This window comes from Bacillus rossius, chromosome 7 (genome assembly GCF_032445375.1).
Source record: "Bacillus rossius redtenbacheri isolate Brsri chromosome 7, Brsri_v3, whole genome shotgun sequence".
Taxonomy (NCBI): Eukaryota; Metazoa; Arthropoda; class Insecta; order Phasmatodea; family Bacillidae; genus Bacillus; species Bacillus rossius.
This window is the reverse complement of record NC_086335.1, coordinates 18,212,368-18,233,960: the sequence shown is the minus strand read 5'-3', so window position 1 is coordinate 18,233,960 and position 21,593 is coordinate 18,212,368. Positions and strand designations below refer to the sequence as shown.

Sequence of the window (21,593 nt, the reverse complement as noted above, 5' to 3'; positions counted from 1 at the left end):
ATCAAATATTTGAAGGCAAAATATTTGAACGTCCTTAATAGAGATAGATACGTAGATGAAAAAGGGAATAAATTAAATATAAACAAGTGTAAAAGGTTTTCAGATTAAATAAAATATTTTTTTATATATTTTACCCTCGGAGAAAGTCATTCTGGAAATATAAGTTGAAACGTATGTAGTTAAGTCTTAAAAAAAAATTCCCTTTGCGCACAGTAAAGGAGTAGGTAGATTTCGAAGAACCTATTTATACTTAAAATGTTCTGGTTATTCTATAAACGTCTGGATAGTTTTAAAAACTTAATGTACATTACATCCTCTATTTTCTACAATATTCCAAAATGAACGATACAAATATTTTCTCGTATTCCATGCAACAAAATTGATTCGAATGTTTTTAACCAAATGCATCCATCATTGAATAGCTTAGAATGAATTTCATATTATGCCTACTGAGGTAGTTATGACTGTTTTTTTTAATTTCAACACTATTTTCAATCCCTTGCACTAATACGTTCTCGTATAAATATTTGCTTTTGACCAATGTTTAAGATTAAGATGGTTAAAAATTAATGCGAACGTATTTGATAGCAGGGAAGTAATGATTTTTAAAAAACCCTTTTTAACGGCAATAGTTTGTTTAGTAAAAAATTGTTTCGGCAAAGTTTTTGGATTTAGTTTAGGATTTTTACGTTAATTTATAACGGATTTGATGTATATAATTTTAAAAACATTTTTGTCTTTCAAACCTTTTTATTGAAATTTACTTAAAACTAAAGTTTGATAAAATATTTAGAAAGTTTAAAATCAATAAGAATGGATTAGATAATGTAAATGGTATAGAACATTTTTTATTTCAGCTCCTAATTTTTTAACCCCTCGAAGTAAGGTTTCGTCTAAAGAAAAAAAAATTCTACCAAAGTTTTAAATTAATTTTAAAATATTTACATTTAATTGTTAAAATTTTGTTTTCTTTGTAAGGAAATTAAGCATTTTTTTGTCATTTTTGCTTGGTTGTATCAAAAATTGGTCGAAAAAAGTATTTTATATTTATAAAGGTTACAAACCATTTGAGCATATTTAATAGTGTGAATGCATACTAAGGGAGTTATGAATTACTTATTCCTTCAACCCATGTTCTTTTCCATTATTTGCAATCATGGTTGGTCGATAAAAAGGTTTTTCTAACGACAGTGAGATAGATATTATATTAAGGTTTCTCAATAAATGTAAATGGTTTTAAAAGCGTACATGGTTCCTTGTCTTTTCAAATACTTTTTATCAAAACTTTTTTCAGACAAAATATTGATTAAAAATTGTAACTTTGACAACAATTTTGAACGGATTCAATAGTGTGTCTACTAAATGATGTTTGAATATTTTATTCCTCCAAACCTTTTTTTTTTCAACCCTTGAAGTTATGGATGGTCGTATCAAAATTGTATTTGTCAAAATTGTTATTTTTACACCTACGACTTATAATACGTTCAAATGTGCATGCGTTATTTGTCATATTATGGGAGTTATAACAATTTTTTCTTTTGTTTTAAAAATTCTTCCACGTTTATATGCCTTTGGTCAGATTTTATAACTAACGAAATCAACCGAATTTTTGTATTACTTTATTTTATCATCAGCTTGGAATTGAATTGTGCCAAATTACGACAATTACCGTGTCCATAAAAATGTGTACTTTTTAGTCGGACAATCAGGGTGCCAGAATATTGACCTACTGTAACTTATAGATTTTTTTGACAGAGTCCATATTTGTTTATTGTGTCTGGAGAAGCATTTAGTTTTTAAAAAAAATTATATTCTGGTTGATTTTTTCGAGTTAGAATTTGCCTTTTCACCTCAGTATTTTTTTTTCCCTACAGTGACACTGTGCTCGTGTTGCAGATCTGTCTTGTGAATGTTTCTCAGATATCGCAAATATTTTTGTAATAATTTCTTCTTCTTGCTTAATTTGGTTTTACACGACGTGACGCATGTTTTTTGTGTACCGTATGCCTACTTTGTGTAGAATGCCATTTTAAATTTTACTTTTCCGTTGTTTTTTTTAAAAAAAGGTTATGCAGCCATTCGTTGTCTGGTTATAAAGATATTGTGTTTAGTATTAATGTTTTTCCCCGAGCTCTAAGGTATCTGTACAGAGTAATATTATAAGTTTAACCGCTTGGTAATACATTTCGCTCGTTTACGTAGCTAACCTGCTCGTTGTCGGGCCTCGTCGTTAAACATGGTTTAAACATGTGGTCGGCTTAGCCTTATAGTTCCGTATTTCAAGTGCATTTGTTTAAGTGAAGCAGGATGGTAAGTGTTACTGGACAAGCGAGCTGTTTTTCGTCGTGCATGGGGCAACTCATAGCGGAGTAATGAAGATAAAGTTGTAATGGAAGTCCCTTGAGTATATTCAAGTTTATTTGATGCGAGTTTTACCCTAAAACTTATTTTTAAAACATTCGTTGTATTCTTTTTCAATCTCCTAAAAATACAGTTTAACTACGTAATACGGAAATATAACTACACGAGTCCTTAGCGCATTCTTAAAATGCTTTTCGTAAACAGACATTAATAAGAGGTATATCTTGAGCAGTTTTACCAACACGTTTTTTCTTCTCGAGCTGTGCCCAGGTAGGCGGAGGCCTGATGTTAGAGTGCGGCGAGTGTAGGTTATCCTCGCACTCGGTTGAAAAGACGCAGCCAACTGGACGACGCCGAGTGAGTTATGGCCGCCTGATCACCAAACCCAACATAAAAGACGCCGGGAGGCAGCAAGACGGATCACGTGTGTTTTTTTTTTTTGTCTGCCCAGCCACCTCCCACCGTGACGTCGTCATTATGGTAACGAAACCCGATATGAACCGGCCGTGTTTATACAGAGCGCATGGTAACGAGCCCACCTAGCCACTCTAATTATAGCTGACATACGGCACGTGGTAATTATCAGAGTCGTGACACACATACACAAACTGGGCTGCTCGCCTCGGACGGGCTCAGGGTTCCGGACCCGGAGTTCTGGTTTGTACCATAATTACCGCCCGCCATCCCCAACACCTATAACTCAATCACGTCCCACTTTACAGCCTTCTAAATCACGCGGACTGTTATACTTTATACCCCTCCCCTCCTTACCAAGTCCCTACCCCCCCCCCTCCAGGAGAGAGAGAGAGAGAGAGAGAGTGTTATAAAACAGAACCTTGTTTTAAATAATTTATTGGTGCTCTCGCGGGCTCGTTTATGATCTAGTTCCAGCCGTGATTAAAGGTGTTTTGGCTGTCCGGAATAATTTACCGACAGGGCAATTTGAAGTTTCCCTGTACGAGCGCGCGAGTGCGTGTCGCGGGGAAGCGCGGGCGACGCGGGGATGTCTTGCTCGCGAACCTTCGCCGTCGTGCGTCGGCGCAGCGCGAGGCGATCAGCTCTCCTGCGCCGACGCGGACTAATGGCCGCCTTCAATGTTCCGGCGAGCTTCGCGCGGCATTAAACACTGACACGCCAAACCGAGAGGTGGTAAAGGAATAATTTGCCGAAGAGAACTGACGTGGAACAATCTATTTAGGTTTGAACTTTTATTTTCTTCGACAGCAGTCTACCACCTTATTTCATAACGTTGCATTATCGTATTTTTATATAATGCCTTATATTTATGTGAAATTTACTGCCAGAATCACCAGAAACACTGTTTACGTTTCTAACCATATTTTACATAATTAAATCACCGTTAGCTCAAATAATAATTTTGATATAAAAAAACTTATATTTAATTCATTCATCCAACCGGCGAGAGAACTAGGAAATAAATGTAAAGAAAAATGAGTACAATAGGAAAAAAACGTAATAAATATTCCAAAGAAATCCAAAAATTAAAGCAATATTGAAAATAAAGTGTACCTACATTAATTTCACTAATCTAGTTGTAAATTTGCGGGGCTACGTAGATTACCTTACTACTTTGGTGTTTTGGCGGACTGTCAAGTGATATCTTAAATGCAGAAACCTCTGTGCATTTTAAAAGTACGAAGATAACGGACTCTCGCGGAGTGAAGTGACGTAGTGATAACACACTACACTCCCGGAAAATAGGCTCGAGTTCAAACCCCAGTCCTGTCACGCTGACTTATATTTTCTGTGTTTTTCGAGATCACTCCACCCAACTGGCATTCTCCAGTACACGGCTGGTTATCCCCGTTAATGATGAAAAACCAAATTGAAGTGTTCCTGACGCACTGTAAATAGCGACTTCGTGTAGCCGTTGTGCATAGCTGCGTGATTTAGGGAATACATAACTGAATGGTATCTAGATTTAGGCGTAGGGATGTGGTCCATAACTGCGAGCATGCAGTCAGCCAGTCTAGCGACTCGCGTGGCGAGGCCTCCTGGTGGGACGACGAGGAAGGGGGGGGGTGAAGAGGCACTGGGGCACCCTCCTGGCCTTGGGGGGAGGAATCTCCCTAGAAGACGGATGAACTACCTGGTGGTTAACGGCATAGCATGCAGAAGGCAACAGGAAACCAATGTATTATCCTTCATGGCTGGGTCCTAGCGCGGGTATCCATGAAGGTTGCCAGCCTTCTTAGAGACGGCTCATGAAGAAGGTATCCATCTATATAGGGAGCTTTTGAGTCCAAGTTTTAATTGTACCCCAGTAATGACTACAGTGCTAGTTGTAACGATTAGGGGCCGGTATTTTTCGCGAAAACATCTGTACGCCTATTAGACTGCAACAAGGTATACTCACACCAGCGGTTTCTGCCTTGTGATTGGCGGCCGTGTGTGGGAGAAGTCGTTGCCTTATTTGACCGAGCCACTTACGACGCGTTTGCTTCCGCAATGGATTACTGTGATTGGTGTTCTAACAGTAGACATGTACCTGAAAGGAACTCACCCAATCACGAAACACAGACGATGGTACAGTGTTTTAACTTTCAGTAGGTCTCGGTATCTTATCGCGAAATATGCATGCAGCATGCCCCTAGTAAAGACCCATGGTAGCCCGCGACATCTGCGTGCAACCCGCCGAGGTGATCTTTCAACAGAGCAATGTCATCATGTATACTGTCGTTTATTACCATTGTCGTTCGCATATGTAGAATAAGTTTTCAGCAGGCACCATTATGAAGCCATTATATTTTCTCAGATTTTTGGAAATATTTTTAAAGATTTACCTAATTGTGTTGTTTGGTGGTTATTTTTCTTATTTTTGATTAAATTATTTATTTATTTTTATCTGTAAATAAATATTTTTAAGATAAGCATTTTTCGTTTCTTCATCACACGCATTCATTGGTTACTCAGCAACATAATACAACATTAAATAATTGTCTTAAGAATTTTAATATTAAATAATGTGTCTGGCCCTCGGATTAGATTTCAAAATGATATCAGACCTATCGATACAGTGAAATTGGCTGTCACGGCGTTAGGGAACGCCGGCTAACTCGAGACAAGTTGATTGTCTGCGGATATTATCGCGCGCGGAGGTCCGGGAGTGAGCATATCCGGAGAATGCACACATATCCCTGTGTCAGGGTGCCGCGGCGTGCTAGCAGCACCCCTCCTTGCTCAGGTGCAGTCGACGAAAGAATAAAGGCCAGCTGCGCCATCAGAGTTCTGTCGTGATCTCTTATTATAAGCTGGTACAAGCGACGTTTCTGGAACTGCTATCTGCTCCCGTCCTCAAGCAGAGACGCACATGGTATGGAAACACAGGTGCGACACCTGTTTTGGTAAAACTATTGTGTTCGTTTGTCTTTTCGTTTTGTCGTGTTTTTGTCTCGTTTCAACTGTTGTGCTGAATTATTTTGGGTTCAATATTTTTGTGTTGTCATCATTTGTGTTTTTTTTTCGCTCTCTTAGTACATTTTTCTTTGTTTTCTTTGTTTGTTGACCATATTCCTGTTACGGAATATTTTGTGGTGTTCATATTCTTGTTGACAACAGCAATTGTTTGCTTAATTTTGTGTGTTTTTTGTCTCTTTTTTTTGGTATTTTTTTTTTATTTCTTTATTTTAGTTTTTAATTTTTCTTCAACAGAAAAAGTTCTTAGCAATGTCGTATGTCCAAAACCTTACATCAAGTTATACGGGTAATTTATTCAGTTCAAAGTATTAGAGCATTATTTACAAAATTTCGTATCATATAAAATAAAGGTATTAAAATACAATTTATTAAAGTGTTGCAACAGTTTATCCTATTTTCAGTGTTTAAAAGATCGTTATTTCAAATAACGCTTTCATAAGACTTTCTATTTCGTCATTATTAATTTACATGTAAAATTGAGGCTTGTATATTTCAGACTGCTTCGTTTTGAAATAACTTTTGAAAACGATTATGTATTTTCAGTCGTTATAAAAAATTATCAGATGAGGCAGCGGCCTCATGAACTGCTGTCTTGTGGCGACTGCATCAACCATTTGCCTGCCGTGATATAATCGATTGCAGCAATATCAGCCGACCATTAGAAATGCACATAACATTTGTTCGACACTGCTGCTGCCTGCTGTCGCAGATTGGAAGTGTTTGAACTTCAGTTTACGCAAGCGAAGATCGTGTAGTGCCAGCGCGTGTTGGCGCAAAGTTTACAGGAATGATCCGCGGATCATTCTTGGGCGAAGATCGTTGGCTCGCGGGTCGAAGGGCAGAATGGTGCAACTGGCCATAAGGCGGATGTTAGGTAAAACTGCAGGTGACTCCATGCACACGTTGTCAAGTTCCCCGATGGTAAAGTTCGGTGGAAAACCTTTACGCTTTACGCATTTGGTTTTGTTGGTTTACATCTCCATTTCACTTAAAGTGGCTGAGATAACGTATGTCTCTATTAAGACCACTTATAGAATACTTTGAGAATTCAAAACTTAACAATTCATGTGCTCCACTCCTTCCTATGGGCTAATTCCCAGAAAACTACTTGCATATTTTATCAACGGCCAACTTGCAAACAAATTGAAGTCTTTAGTAATAACTGTAATTTATGCAATTCTAATTAGGAAGCAGGGAAGATTATTTCGGAGCAGTGAAGTTTGCCAGTAAAACCTGCTCAGGTGAAGCAAGTGAGTCCTACCTTGGAAGGGTACAACTGCATATGGAATAAAAAAGAAACTGCCTGAAAAACCGAACTTAGATAAAGCAGCCGGAATGAAACCAGCAACCTATCAAATTCGAGTTAAGGTAAGCTAACAAATTTTCATCAGTCCGTGACTGGACGGCATGTTAAAACGTCACACGCATTTATTTTTTATTTTTAGAGGGAAATTATGAAAAGAAGAGACAAAGTTTCTAAGACCACAAAAGAAATAGAACCAAACACGTCTGTTCAATTCTTCATTGCATTTTAAACAACAAACCTTAAGTAACCGTGGCCAACTTTCCTATTCAAAAAAATTTAAATAAGTTAGTTATCACCTTGCACAAATTTGCAATTTGTTTCGCTGTGGTCCATAATTCTTTAAGGATCGCAATGCCAAAATAAAGAAGGATAAAGGTGACTACGTAATTTCCCGCAAGCCAAATATAGTCCTCACGCACGTGGGACGCATCCCGAATGTTTCTCAAACTAAATAATGATTTTCTTAAGCGGTCGGGCTATAAATTTGATTTGCCCACAGTAGCGGCCATGCTCGTGTCGGCTCGCCGGGCGAGCGGGGTCCGCACCCAGCGTCTGGGGGAGAGACGTCGCACAAACACGTCCCGACCAGTTCCATTTGCATTTCAATCCCACAACCGGGCCGTAAACAACCCCCTGGGACAGGTCGCCAATTTGCAACGCCTAAGAGCCTTCGTAAAGCAAGGTATTTTATTATCACTCGCAACGTGTGTGTGTGTGCCGTTGCTGAACGTAGTCCTTTTCGCTTCGAACCTGTCCGCTCCAGCAAGAACAGCTCGCTGCAGTTAAGAACACTGAAATATGTACCTGTGAATGTTGCAGGCTTTTTTTTTTGTGTTCAATATTGGTTGTCACGTACATACATGAGTTTTATTTTTCTCTTTATTTTTCGTGATTGGAAAAAAAATCAAGTAGTTGTAAGGATACAAAAGTAAACAAATTAAACAAGTTGGTTGGAAATATGTGAACGTTTTATGCTACGAAGAAACCTTTTCAACAGGAACAACATCAAGCTTTCCTAGCAATGTTATCTTCACAAGTTAAAAAATCGTGGCAAATATGACTAATAATGTCAAAGCCTAGAATGTGCCACTCTTGAGTCTTTCCAAATATACTGAAATTTTGAATGAAAATGTTATGTTTAACTATGGCAGGTTGCCCAGTGTGCACGAGAGTAAAAAAAAATTGTTAGTTACATTTACATGCTAGAACTCACTTCCATTGTTTAATTAAATAGTTTAACTAAAAATAACCACATTTTTTTTAATTCTAAAACATTTTTTTAACATTTATAATAATCTCAAAATCAAAATTTTCAGGATAAGTTTCAATACAGGTTCGTAAATATTCACATATTTTCACCGTTTATGTGGGCTTCTTTCTAATGGTTTACTTTATTAAATGAAATTCATAATAATTTTACTAGTAATAATTCTTATTTTTTTAATTTTATTTAATTTATTTCAAAGTTATTTTTAATTATTTTTTATTAATATTATGACGGAACGTTTTATAATAGTTTAGCTTGGTAAAACATTTGTCACGACTTACAGCATTACTGTACCTGGCTATAAACGTGAAGTTAACGCAAAAAGTAAAACAAACGTAATTAAATATTAGCTGTTACCTTGAAAACCTGGCTTTGCGCCAAACCATTTTCTTTTTAGAGAAACAACCTTTCTCAATTACACACCAAGTATTGAAATATTACACCTTAATTACGACGTTTATTTGCGGCACCATATTTTCTAACATGCTACAATCTTGATTGGGCAAACCAAGGCTACAGCCGAGTGATCTTGGATTCAGAATATGAACAGGGTCATTTTTAAAGAGCGATAAGACAACAGGCCAAGTTATTCATGGCGGTATTTCAAGACGTTCGGGTAAGGTAGCGAATAAGTACTACCTTGTTGGGATACAAACATAATTTAACTCGCGGGACATATTCCAGAACGTATTCCAGTAAGGAAACAAATCGGCCACTGATTTAATAAACGGTGCCCTGCGCGGGGCCATAAACTGGTTTCAACGCATTCTAGCGGACGTTTCGCAACTATCGATAAATATTTATGGCAAAAATTAAAGAGATATCAGCACCATCGCACAAAAAAAAAAGAACGGGCTATTTTTGTCAAGTACTTTTAAAGATGCGATTATTTGTTGTTATGCCCATAAAAGTGTACAAAATGTATCACAGGATAGTTTAGCTAACATAAAGTTTCATTTGGTAAAACAACACGCTTGGTATGTCCCCATATGATCACAAAAATGACTATATGCAGTCAATGGCGCCAGACGCGGGTCAGCCATTTGCACGAAATATGCGAATGCGCGGAATTTGAGCGACAACTGATACACCGAAATCCGTTCCCTAAAAATAAGGGACTAGCCGTGTGATATCGTGCACTAGGAATACAGTTAGGGTACATGTGTATCATATTCGACACCTAAGCCCTTACTTTTGTGTCTTAGAACACCGCCCTTAGTACCTGAAGATATTTTTCACTACTCACAGTTTGCGTATATAATATTGCGCCCGTGCGATAAGTAACCTAACATCTGTGTCAAGTAACTTGTTTCAAACTGAACATTTTCCGAAAATAGAGTCTTGATCTTCTTGCAATTCTGCCACTGTCATTGTAAGTGTTTGTGAGTCATGTGTTGCTCTGGGATGGATACCACTTGTACTATTACTTTTTGAGAAATTTCATACCTGAGGCAGGGGATGGTAAGAACTATATCCAGAGCTGAAGTTTAAGTTACTACTTTGGACATAACGTCCCTGCCAGTTCGCACTGCATGCCGTGGCAGAGGTAAAACCTCGAAGACCGGACAGCGAAAGATGAATACAGAAACACACACAGAGAAAACAAGCCAACATCAGCCGCAGCAGTGAAATGCTAAATGTATTCCGCGGTAGGAATAGGGCAGAACACTATGACTAGAGACCTGAAAAATTCGCGGATTAATTTCGTGTTATGCTAAAATTCAAATAATTATACCTTAGAGCTGCTTCTGCCATTAGTTCACTGTTAATCTGAAGGACTGAGGGCCAATTAGAGACCCTCACTCATAGACGTGTCGAATCACAGGCCACCCAATCGAGACGACTCACAAGTCAGCAGCCAATGGACAGTTGGCATTTGCCCTAGTGTGTAGTGGATATTGGAGTCTATCCTGAAGGTCATTCATTGAACCCACGAATTTTCCCGGTCTCTAACTATGACTAGAGATCGGAAATATTCGCGGGTTCAATGACCTTCAGGATGGACTCCGATATCTTGTACACACTCGGGTAAATGCCACCTGTGCATTGGCCCTCAGTCCTCCAGATTAACAGTGAACCAATGGCAGCAGCAGCACTAAGGTATAATTATTGTAATTTTAGCACAACACGAAATGAATCCGCGAATTTTTCCGGTCTGTAACTATGACAGTACAGACTAACGCAGCGGGCCGACCACGACACAGACTCGGACAGCGCGCTGAAGGCAGGCACGAAGGCCGTCGTTTAGGCCAGCAGGGGTCGCCGCCCGGCACTCGGCCATGATCACAAGCCGGGTCGCCGGGTCTAATGGGCCCCGGTGCTGCGTGGCCCGCGCCATAATGAGGCGGTAGCCGCCCGGCAACCCGGCAACACCGTCATTACACCGTCTCCCTCGCCGAGCAGTTGCAGCTGCGCCCGTAACGAACAGCGCTGCACTCACGGACATGTCCATTCCATACCATCTTTGTAGTTTTTTGACGTGTAAACGTCTTGGGCTCTCGGTATACGGTGTTTGGTGGGAGTAATTTCGTGTGTGACAACAGTGCTGCGTCTGCGCAGAAGTCTCAGAAACCTCTAAAAGACGGCGGACGCACATGTAGCAACAAAAAATCGTATATAATCACTTTGGTAGATATTGAGGGTACAAACCAAACGTATTGGTGTGCCAAATTAACCTTTATGATTGTTAAATAAAAATTAACCCCAAATTTTAATGAGTAAAATTAACTGGCTTTACAAAAATTGTAATACATATTCTCAATGATTCCGAACTCTCTTGGTAGTTTGGTGGTCAAGTAGTGCACTTCATAAATACTTAAGAGGTCCATAGTTGAAATCTCAACGAAAGAAGCTATATATATATATTTTTTTTTTTTGACGTGACAACGTCTAATATTTCGATGAACGCCGGCTGCACGCAATAAAAAGTGTCCCGTTACGCACATTGTCCCGTTACGCTCATTGTACGCTTGCGCCGCATCTATCTGTCTTCCACTCGATTGGAACAACCATCGATTTGACTTTTTCGAGGCACATTAAACTTGAAACACGTTTCCTACTTTTCCTATCATCGTCCTATCCTTAACAGAATAACACAGATTGAAAGAAGTTAAATAGCAAACATGTATAAAAGTTATAGTTAAAATAATCTCTTCGTTAAAGTAATAAACATATTTGAATTAATGAGTGCAAATAAAAGTAAATTTATCAATTAAATTGTAGATTTCATTTCACTCTTTCTTTATATCCATACAAAATATTGATAATTCAATAAAATTGATTCAATTTTATTCATAAAAGTTTGCAATCATTTCATCAATGTTTTGTTATGACGTTGTCACGTTAAACTATCGTCCGTAAACCGAATTTACAGACAACCAATTTTTTATGCATGCACATATGACTTTCGACTTGTCTGAGTTCCGTTGTAAAATGCGCGCTTATTTAATTGCATTTCTGGTTCATACTAAAATGTCACCCTCAACACGCCTAAAGAAGTATATATAATCCCAAAACCGATAGTACCATCTTGTTAAATAGAATCATAGTATGATTTTAAAAAGGTGAAACATTTTTACAGCTTTTCCTTAGAATTAATACTTTTCGTACATTAATAACGTTCGGCACGGTTTTAAAGAATTCTACGTTAAATGTAACATCATAACACATGAATTTGCCCGTTACCGAGGTTAGATGTCAAATTTCTGGCAAGTACTAAAAGACAAGCTCACTTTTTTTTTGGTAGGGCTAACATAAAATTACAACTTGATAAACATCTCAAGAACCTCTTACATTGGCTTAAGAAATCTAGAATTTATAGGAACTGTATTTGTGATCAAATATCCCGTATAACTTTGTTGGTGTTAACTTTCTTTACGTGTTTAGTAACACTTCCGCAAATGTGTTCCAGTGACAGTTTATGTTAGATTCGTGTATTTTTACTCATCATGTATTGTCAAAATCTCGTCTTGATAATATTACTAAAATTTAAATATTTTAATTTTTTAAAAATTAAAATTACTAAAGTAAACGTTTAACTATACCTATATCTTACAAAATATTTGCTTTTTTGAAAAGTATGTTTCTATAAATGAATATTGTGTTGCACAATATAAGTTATAGGAATGTATGATTATTCCTTTATAAAAATTAATTTCTCTGTAGTTTAAGTTAGCATTTCGTATTCTAGTTACAATACAAATTTCAATTTTGAAATATATATTTGTTATAAATAACCCTCTCTTAAAAGAAGAAATAAAATAAATTGCCTCTGCTCAATAAAAAAAATTTAAAAACGACTTATAAGACCAGATAAAAAAATCATCATTTCTGTATTCCGCTTAAACGTAATAATTTTTAATGGGCTGTAATTGCTTGTATTATGATGATTTATAATATTATTTTATTTTTCCAGGAAGTGTTACAGTTTGAGAACGCTACAAACATTAAAAAAAATTAATATTTAGTATGAGGAATTTCAAATATCAAATACCATTAAACTAAAATTATTTTAAGTAGAGCTATGAAAGATTTTCTACTATTGCTTCGAAGCATGGCACTAGATCATAACGGAACATTGAGTACTGTCCATCTTTCTGATTTGCGATGGTGCAACCTCATTTTATTTTTGCAGAAACCTTGTTTGATTCCGCAAGTTACAAGCTGCTCTGAGTACAGACGGAATTCCATCGGACATAAGTCACTGAATACCTGCATACGTCATGTCGTGAACATTGCGGTTAGCTATTTTTTAGAGTCGATGACCAATCGATTTAGCATCCAAGGCTTGCATTTGTACTCATAAATATTGTGGTCGTGGGTTTGAAATAAAGGCCTACTGCAAATTTCCAAAACCTTTACTGAATTATATACGTACTACCGAAACAGAGGCAGCTTAAACTACCCAAAACATATTTTTTATGCAAAAATTATAAAAGAAAAGACTAACCATTGATTTGTATGAATATTTAAATATTTTTTTCCTTCATACTAATTTTTTTTAAATGTGTGTTGTAAACATTATTTTTAATGAAATGTGTGATGTAAACTTTATCACATCACTGCGATCTACTTAATGATCAATGTATATATGAAATGTTTATATGTGGCATCCCGTCATGTATTTTATCAAACCATGTTTAGTTGCGTTAAAAATTCAAAGTCAATGTCTAAATCATTAAAAAATATCCTTCAAGAAATTTGTGATCATTCATTTAATGATGCAAAATTATAGTATTCGAGCAATGTACTCTTTCTTTATAAAACAAAATAAATTTTATTTTTAAGTACAAAGTGCTTTAACTTAACCACCAATAAAAATAAACAAAACTATATCACACAGTTCTTACATTATTTTGGTGTAAAAACTGAACAAGCTTAGTTTAAATTAAAAGGTTAGTGCTTAAAACAAAGATCAATACTTTTTGCCGTACCTAAATGAATGCACTAAGCGAACATACCTACATCCTAATAAAAATAAGGTTTCTGCAATTTCAATGCATGATGGTTCACGAACGCTGACAACCCTATAAAGTTGTCTGCAAACACTGTTGACAATAACATCAGTGGCGGTAGGTTGCGTAGACTATTTCTTCTTCTTTTGAAAACGGTCAAGTTTGAGGAAAGTGACATGACAGACTGTTGGTTTCACGCAGCAAACTCGATGAAAGCGCGCACATAGAACATCTCGGACGTCACGCCAGGAGTCGGGGCAGCGAACGAAAACAGTTGGAAGAAAATTAAAATTCCGGGGGAAGGCGCGCGCGCCCATAACACCGAAGAGGCGGGTAGCCGTCGGCGCCATCCATCTCCGGTCACGAGGCAGGGCCGACGGAGCTAATAAGGCATCGGTCGTCGCCGGCTATCTTGCACCGCGCGTCCACACACACACACAGGTGCGCCAGCTGAAACGCCCATTATCGCTGCCTGGCAATATTTACGGCCGTCCGAACAAAAAAAAAAAGTATTCCGCAAAGTCGCCTAGCGGTTCCAGTCATCGTTAACGGTTTTTTTTCTCTCTCTCTGCATCCGCCGAGGAAGGTGGTTCGTCACGGTTCTGGCGTGGCGGGTTTGCGATATCGGTCGCGCGGTGACACTCCCATCCACGGCCTCTGCTTCTGGCGAGAGCCACGGACCGATGATGACACAGACCAATTCCTGTCTTCCATCATCGCACCTTCATAGGCTTGCGACTGCATCTGTCTAAATAAGTTGGTGTAAACAACGACACTTGCAATCAGTGGCGGCTGTAAACTTTGCCGAGCCCTGGGCAGTTTACTTTTGAAGGGCCCCAGTGTCTCACCAGGAGAGGCCTTACCAGGGGCCTGTGAAGGTGGAAGGAATAACCTCAAGAGGAAAGGATGTTCGGGGGCTCCACCCTGGAAACTTTGAAAATGAAACTCTTTGAAACCACATTTTTAAGCCCAGCTGGAACTTAAATTTCGATTATGATTTTCCTAATTTCTCTTAAGAAATTTTTATATTATTTTCTGATAAATGATACTCGGGTTAGTTATTATAAGTGCTACCGAACAAACTCAGTTGAAACCGCGTCAATAAATGAGGCAATATAATCTTTGAAAGTTTTTTTTTTCTAATACGCAATCCGGAAAACCCAATTCAAATCGAAGGGCATTGTGACCAGCACTTTGAATTACATGCTAGTTACCATTTAAATGATCCTTTTCTCGTTTATTCCCGTAATTTTTCAAAGAAAGCTTGACAAACAAGTAAAATGAAAATGAAAGCTGTCGACGTGGTGCCTTTTCCCTCCCTGGAGCCGCCTCCGCTTGCATTTGCTTACAGGCGGTTACCTCACACCCGTAAATTATCACTGAACTATCGCATGTTAGGCTCTGTTCACACGCCATGTTGGTTTTTATTTTTGTCACTACTTTTATTTATGGGATATTTCTAGGATTTTAACTCTATACACCTCTTGCATGTGTTTTTCTGCCACAAATATTATCAAAAGATATTCACTTGGTAATATAATGGGTGTAAAAAGGCGCGCAAGTCCTTGTAATTATCATCACTTTTGCGGCTTTTTAAACCTGTTAGTAAATTAAACTGAGTGAAAAATTGTTGATAATAATTGCGGCAGAGGTATCGAGTTGAAATATTAGCACAAGCCCTCTAATAAAATAAATGACAATAATAATTCGAGACCAAGCCTTAAGATGTAATTTAACGTTCTTCAAAAATTTTACGTAGGCTAAAATTCGCAGAAAACAGAAAACTAATATTTATTTAAACTTGCTCAGATTGCTATACATGTATTTATAACTTGGGCAATGCTTCAACTGTACGCCATGATAGAGACATGTAAAATTCGCGGATTCATTTCGCGATAGGATAGAGTTCAAATACTTTTGACATTATTTTGCTTTAGTGATTGGGCCACAGTTTATCTGAAGGACTCTGGGCCAATGAAAAATCTTTAACAGAAGAATTAGCGAATCACGATCATTCCAGTCAAAAGGTGTTACGAGTCGGTAACCAATCAGCAGATGTAATTTGCACGAGTGCATAGAGGATCATGGAGTCTATCCTTTAGGGATTTGAAATCGCAAAATTTCGCAGGTCTCTAGCCATGACTCACATTCGTTGAGCTGAGAGTTCCGCGGGCCCGAGAACATGACAGCGCGCAGTCTGTCTCGTCGTTACTCTATGGCCGCAGCCGTGAACTGTGTTCGCGGCGCGCCCCGAACCAGTCCTGGGCGGCCCTCGCGTGCACTCGGGCCGTTAGGCTCGGACCGGGACGGCAGGGCCTCGACAAAGGGAAGCCCCGATGATGGCGGGGGGCGTCCGCACGCACATCACCGCCCGTCGGTGCAGGGTGACCGTCGCGGCTCATCCGAGCACTTCACTGCGTCGCGCTCTGCGGCCGCCGTGCGCGTTGCAAGCGAGACTTCACACAGGGAAGGCCATTTGTAGGGCGCATGAGTATTTAAACGGCATAAGTTCCACGGAACAATTATTATCCCCGGGGATAACATTCCTTATCGCCTATCCAGTATGTAACAAATCTCTATAATGCACATCTTCAAAATCAAAACCATATTCAGGTAATTGTACGGTATCAAATCACAAACACATTAATTTTTGACGTGACAACGTCTAATGAATCGATGAACGCCGGCTGCACGCACTAAAAAGTGTCCCGTTACGCTCATTGTACGCTTGCGCCGCATCTATCTCTCTTCCACTCGACTGTTCATAAAGTAAAGTGAAAAGCTAATGTGGTTTTCATTGCATATTACAACAACAATTTCGGCAATAAAGGTTCATTATTCTTGCATTTTAAAAATCTGATTACTAGTATAACTTCAAGTATTTATTCTTTTATTATTAAAATAAAAATGATTCAATTTTATTCATAAAGTATGCAAACATTTCATCAATGTTTTGCTATGAAGTTGTCACGTTAAACTATCTTCCGTACACCGACTTTACAGACAACCAATTTTTTTTACTTTAATTTAATATTTCACGTTTAAAATACAATTGGATATATTACGCAGAACAATTGATACCTGGAACAATGCTCTTCGAAGTTTCATACAAATTTTCAAAATCAAATATATTTTGATAACTGCTATGCATCACGAACAACACCAATTCTTTTCTTTACATTTAATTTGAAATACAACTGGATAGGCAATTACAACGTGTGCAAGTCTACGACTACGGAATTATGCGAGAGCGCCAGTATAGCAAGTATGCTGTTTATGCATACATGCCTTAGAGCGTTGCTGCTGTCATACGTGTTTTCGGCAAGTATTTTGATATCTTAATTATTGTAGATGTACTCTCGTTGATTTCTTCTCTTTACCCACTTAGCTATTTTATTTTACTTTTCGCTTGCGACATAATTGACTCAACTTACCCCACGGGCTGTCATTGATGCAGATGCCAAACAGAGAAAATATACGTACATAAACGTTTTACAAAAAATATTTTGTTGACTTGTTACTTGCAGAAAATTTTTCTGTTACACAGAAAATTAAAACTTAGTACGTGGCACTAGTTAGCGTTTAACACAAAAATAAATCCACGCTTGGTCTGTTTATATGGACGGCTCGTTCAGATAATTTGATCGTTAAACGTGTCGTGTTCATGTAGTCAAGGCAGCGAGTTCGATGACACATCGTGACTAACAGCTGTATCATGTGGTACAAGAGCCCCCTGATCTTAGGTATCTGAGCCTGCACTGCCGTGCCATGTAAAATACTTTTAAAAAAGGAATTTCTTGTTATAACGCGTCAGTTTTACACACATAACAGTGCGTTTTAAAATTTAAATTGCTTTACTTGCAGTTTAAAAAAAAATATTCAATCGGCTAGTTTACAATGTTTTCCAATTTTTCAACTTGTAAAAAAAATTAAAGCTTTTCTACAGAAAACATAGTTTTTTAACGGTTTTCAAAATTAAAATCTTGATGGAAATTTTTTTTTTTTTTTGGAATTTCAGCTCAAATGATTAACTCTACGCACTATCAGTAACACTTAATTCTGCGGCTGTGAGAGGCACCTTTGAGGGTACACGCCTTTCAGACGATACAAATCTATATCCTAGACAAAAAGGCAAAATGTTAACATGAAATAAGAGAAGGTTCTGTCCACATCACACGGTACTTTTTTTTAACGCTGTAGTTTGTTTTAGAAATAATAAACAATGGTCTGATTGCCTATTTTTTTAAATAGTTTATTTGTTTTAAATTAGCGAACCTAAATTAATAAACACCTGACAAAAGAAATTCATTTGCTGTGCATATCAAAGTAATATTTTACACTTCAATTTTCGATTACCCGTACAGACCGTGAAAATATGACTTTTAAGCGTTCATGTTACATTTAAACAATGCAACCGATATAGTCATGCTATTTTATAGCTGAAAGTAATTTAAGAGGAACCCCGTGGCGTTATTATAGAATGTTTTGGAATTGCTATTGCGCGAAGATATTTGTCACCGCGGATCAAAAACAATTGTACAGTGCCAGTAAATATTAAAAATTAACTCATTACATATATTATTTTTACTCCAACTATGTTTTAACTGTGTTTTTTATATGAGTTGCGCGTTGTATTCTCGTCAGGTATCTTTAAAGCCTGTGCAAAAAAATATTTGTGAAACTGAATAAGAAAGTTTTGTACTTAAGTTAAAAAATCACAATTGATTCTAAAATCAGTTTTATTTCGAAACGTTTACGTATTATTTGAAATGTTTTATTTTTTAATGTATTTGTAAGTGCATTAAGTAATTACAGTTTTAGGTTTATGAGAGTTATAAACACTTTTGTTCTTGTAAATTGTGAAAAAAAAATTAATTAAGGTGCGCACTATATGTAATAAGAAGAAGCCATTAAATTCGTTATGTTTTTCCATGTACTAGACTGAACTCCACACACTGGTACACAACAGATCGGGGTCTGTTTGCCATTGGCTGATGCCACATTCTACCATCGAATGAGAATTGTGATTGGGTCATTAGAAATTTAAGTTCATAACTGTTTTTTTTTCCTTCGGAGCGTGTTGTAACTACGTAAGGTCCAATGAAAACGCATTTGGTGTACAGCTATATACATTCCAGCCTCTCGTTGAATAATATTGTTAGTTTTTGAGGTCTTTTGTTGATTAGTAGGGGCAGGCATTTTTCGCGAAAAAAATCTAAACTCTTATTAGACTGCAACAAGGTATACCCACACCAGCAGTTTCCTTCTTCTGATTAGTGGCCGTCTGTGGGAGAAGTCGTTGCCATATTTGACCGAGCCACTCAGGACGCATTTGCTTCCGTATTGAATTACTGTGATTGGTTGTACTGATATTAGATGTAACTAAAATAAACTCATCCAATCACGAAATACAGACAATGCTACAGTGTTTTAATTTTCAGCTAGTCTCGGAATCTTTTCGCGAAAAGTGCATGCCCCTAGTGATTAGATTTCATCATCTACTCGGTCTACTCAGCCCTTGTATAATACAAGAACAATGGAATTGCCATCATAATTGAAGGTAGTACAATCCCAAATTTATTAAGAGTTAAATTCCAAATATTGACTAATAAAACTATCTTCTGTTTATTTTGTACTAACCACAGCTGACAGTTGCTAAAAACACTATCGGGATTTTTTGTGTTATTAAAAATTTAAAAATAAATACATATATTCTTGTAGGTAACAAGACCTTTGATATTACTTTATCCATGCCTCAAACTCAAACAATGTGTGACCGAATTTGAACGAAAACACTCAAAATTCAAATATATAACAATCTGTAAAAATATCAAATAACTAACCAGTAACTGATACAAATCTACGATTTATTCGAGTTTTTAAGTGTGTAAAGAAAAACTATTTATAATTTTAATGAGAACTTGTCATAACGTATGCAGGCTAAAAAGATAAGGGGATGTAAAAAAATTAAAATAAATTACACATTTTCAGACCTGCGTATTGCTTATTTGTGGCGGCGAATATTTTATGCTTAAAAAAAAAACGCTAAATCATAAGATGGCGTGGAATGCTGAAGTCTGTGTGCAATCGAGGGCATAAGGGTTCCAAGAGCACAAAGTTAAAAAAAAAATTTGAAGGATTTACATTATGAAAATTTTGTCAGCTCTAAAGAATATTAATTTTATATTAGATAAATTTATTGGCTTGCAAACCCGCTTAGCTCTTGTTTAGCCACTGGAGGACGTAAAGTGTAATGCATTGTTCTCTTAAAAGCTTATTTATTGCTAAAACACTTATTATGCATTAACCCGGAGAATATTTAATTTAAATAGTTCACTCTTGCTGGTAGATCGAAAAATTATATTATATTTCAGCTAACTGTTAAACGTACCGTTTACAAAGGTTTCATAATAAAATGTCGGGTATGAACATCTACAGGAGATTTAGTACCTAAAGCTTTAATTACACTGGGCAAATTTAACAGTCTCTCGACGACGAAAAAAGCTCGTTAACATGTGAAGGTATTAAACTCCGCTAACATTTCCTATTCTTATTTATTTTAAATTAAAACTTAAATGCGACCATAATATTCTTTCTTATTTATCAGGTAGGTAAACAGCGACCGACAGCCAGCTAGTCGCGAGGAAAGCGAGAGGCAGTGATTACACTGGGCGAGACGCAGGCGAGCTCGTCTAGTGTAACTGCGCTGGACTGGGCGGCCATTCGCAGCGGCGGCGCAGCGCGTACGCACCGCGGGCACGACCTACGCAACTGCCTTGGCTCCACGCTTGCCTGGTTGCGTTACCCCTTGCCGCGCCCTCTCGTTAGTGCAGCGTTTACACACGAGAACAACGTCGTTAAGAAAAAAAAGTTTTAATCATTCATTACTCTAACAACGAATATACTGCATCTGCGAACCCAAAATGTCCTAGAATAGTTGTATTAACGTAAAAATACTATAGAAATGTTAGCACATTACTGAATCTCTGAAGCATTGACAACTTTAATTCAAGAACTTGTATTAAATTAATATATATCTACATAAAGAGTTAGCATATTGGTCATACATGTATATAATTAAAACACAAATCGTGATTGTTTATCTAGAACGCAATCCAGACCTAACCGTGCACGCAATGCTCAAAGACCCACTCTCTAAAGCCGGCGAAGACACTCACCGTGGTCGGGAGCGGTGTGAGGTATTCCGGTCTGAGGTACTGGTTCGCACTGGAGGTCAACATGGTGTCGGCGGGCTGTCACTCGCGGCGCGAGCACTACTCGGCGGTCGCCTGCATCGCACACGAGCCCGGCTGTCGACGCGACCGCAGCCTGTCGAGGATTGAGCGGCGTCAAGCACGACGGCGCCGGAGGGGGAGGGAGGGCAGGGGTTACGTCATGACCCGCCTCCCTCCCCTCGGTACCTCCCGCCCCTCCTCCCCCTCCAGCGGCGCGGCACTTCTCGCCTGGAGGCGGCGAGACACTCCCACACCTCCTCCTCCGTCTCCTCCCGTAACTCGCCGTTTATCTTCACCCCGACCGCCGCGCCTCTGGGGGAGAAGGTGATAGAGCGCTATTTACACGGACATCCAGTGTCACAGACCTCCCGGCGCTGATACCGCCGCGCTCCAACCCCTACTGACGTTTACTAAAAGACACGTTAGTAACGAATTCCTCCTCCTTTATCAGTCCAACAGCCGTTATTTTTTTTATTTTATTCTTTTAGCTCGTACTGCGGGCACCAGAGGGCAGAAGAACGAAAAAGGCAAAC

The 21,593-nt window shown here is 38.1% G+C and overlaps 1 protein-coding gene across 1 annotated transcript in view; it reads right to left on the bottom strand.

Annotated features, from left to right (window-relative positions):
- The window catches only part of LOC134533690 (zinc finger protein Noc-like), a 40,482-nt gene extending 19,329 nt beyond the window's left edge, over window positions 1-21,153 (bottom strand). Inside the window, exon 1 of the mRNA XM_063371246.1 lies at window positions 21,004-21,153. Coding sequence (XP_063227316.1) covers window positions 21,004-21,066 — 63 coding nt within the window. The 5' untranslated portion in view covers window positions 21,067-21,153. The remainder of the gene's footprint in view (window positions 1-21,003) is intronic.
- Window positions 21,154-21,593: the final 440 nt, after the last annotated feature.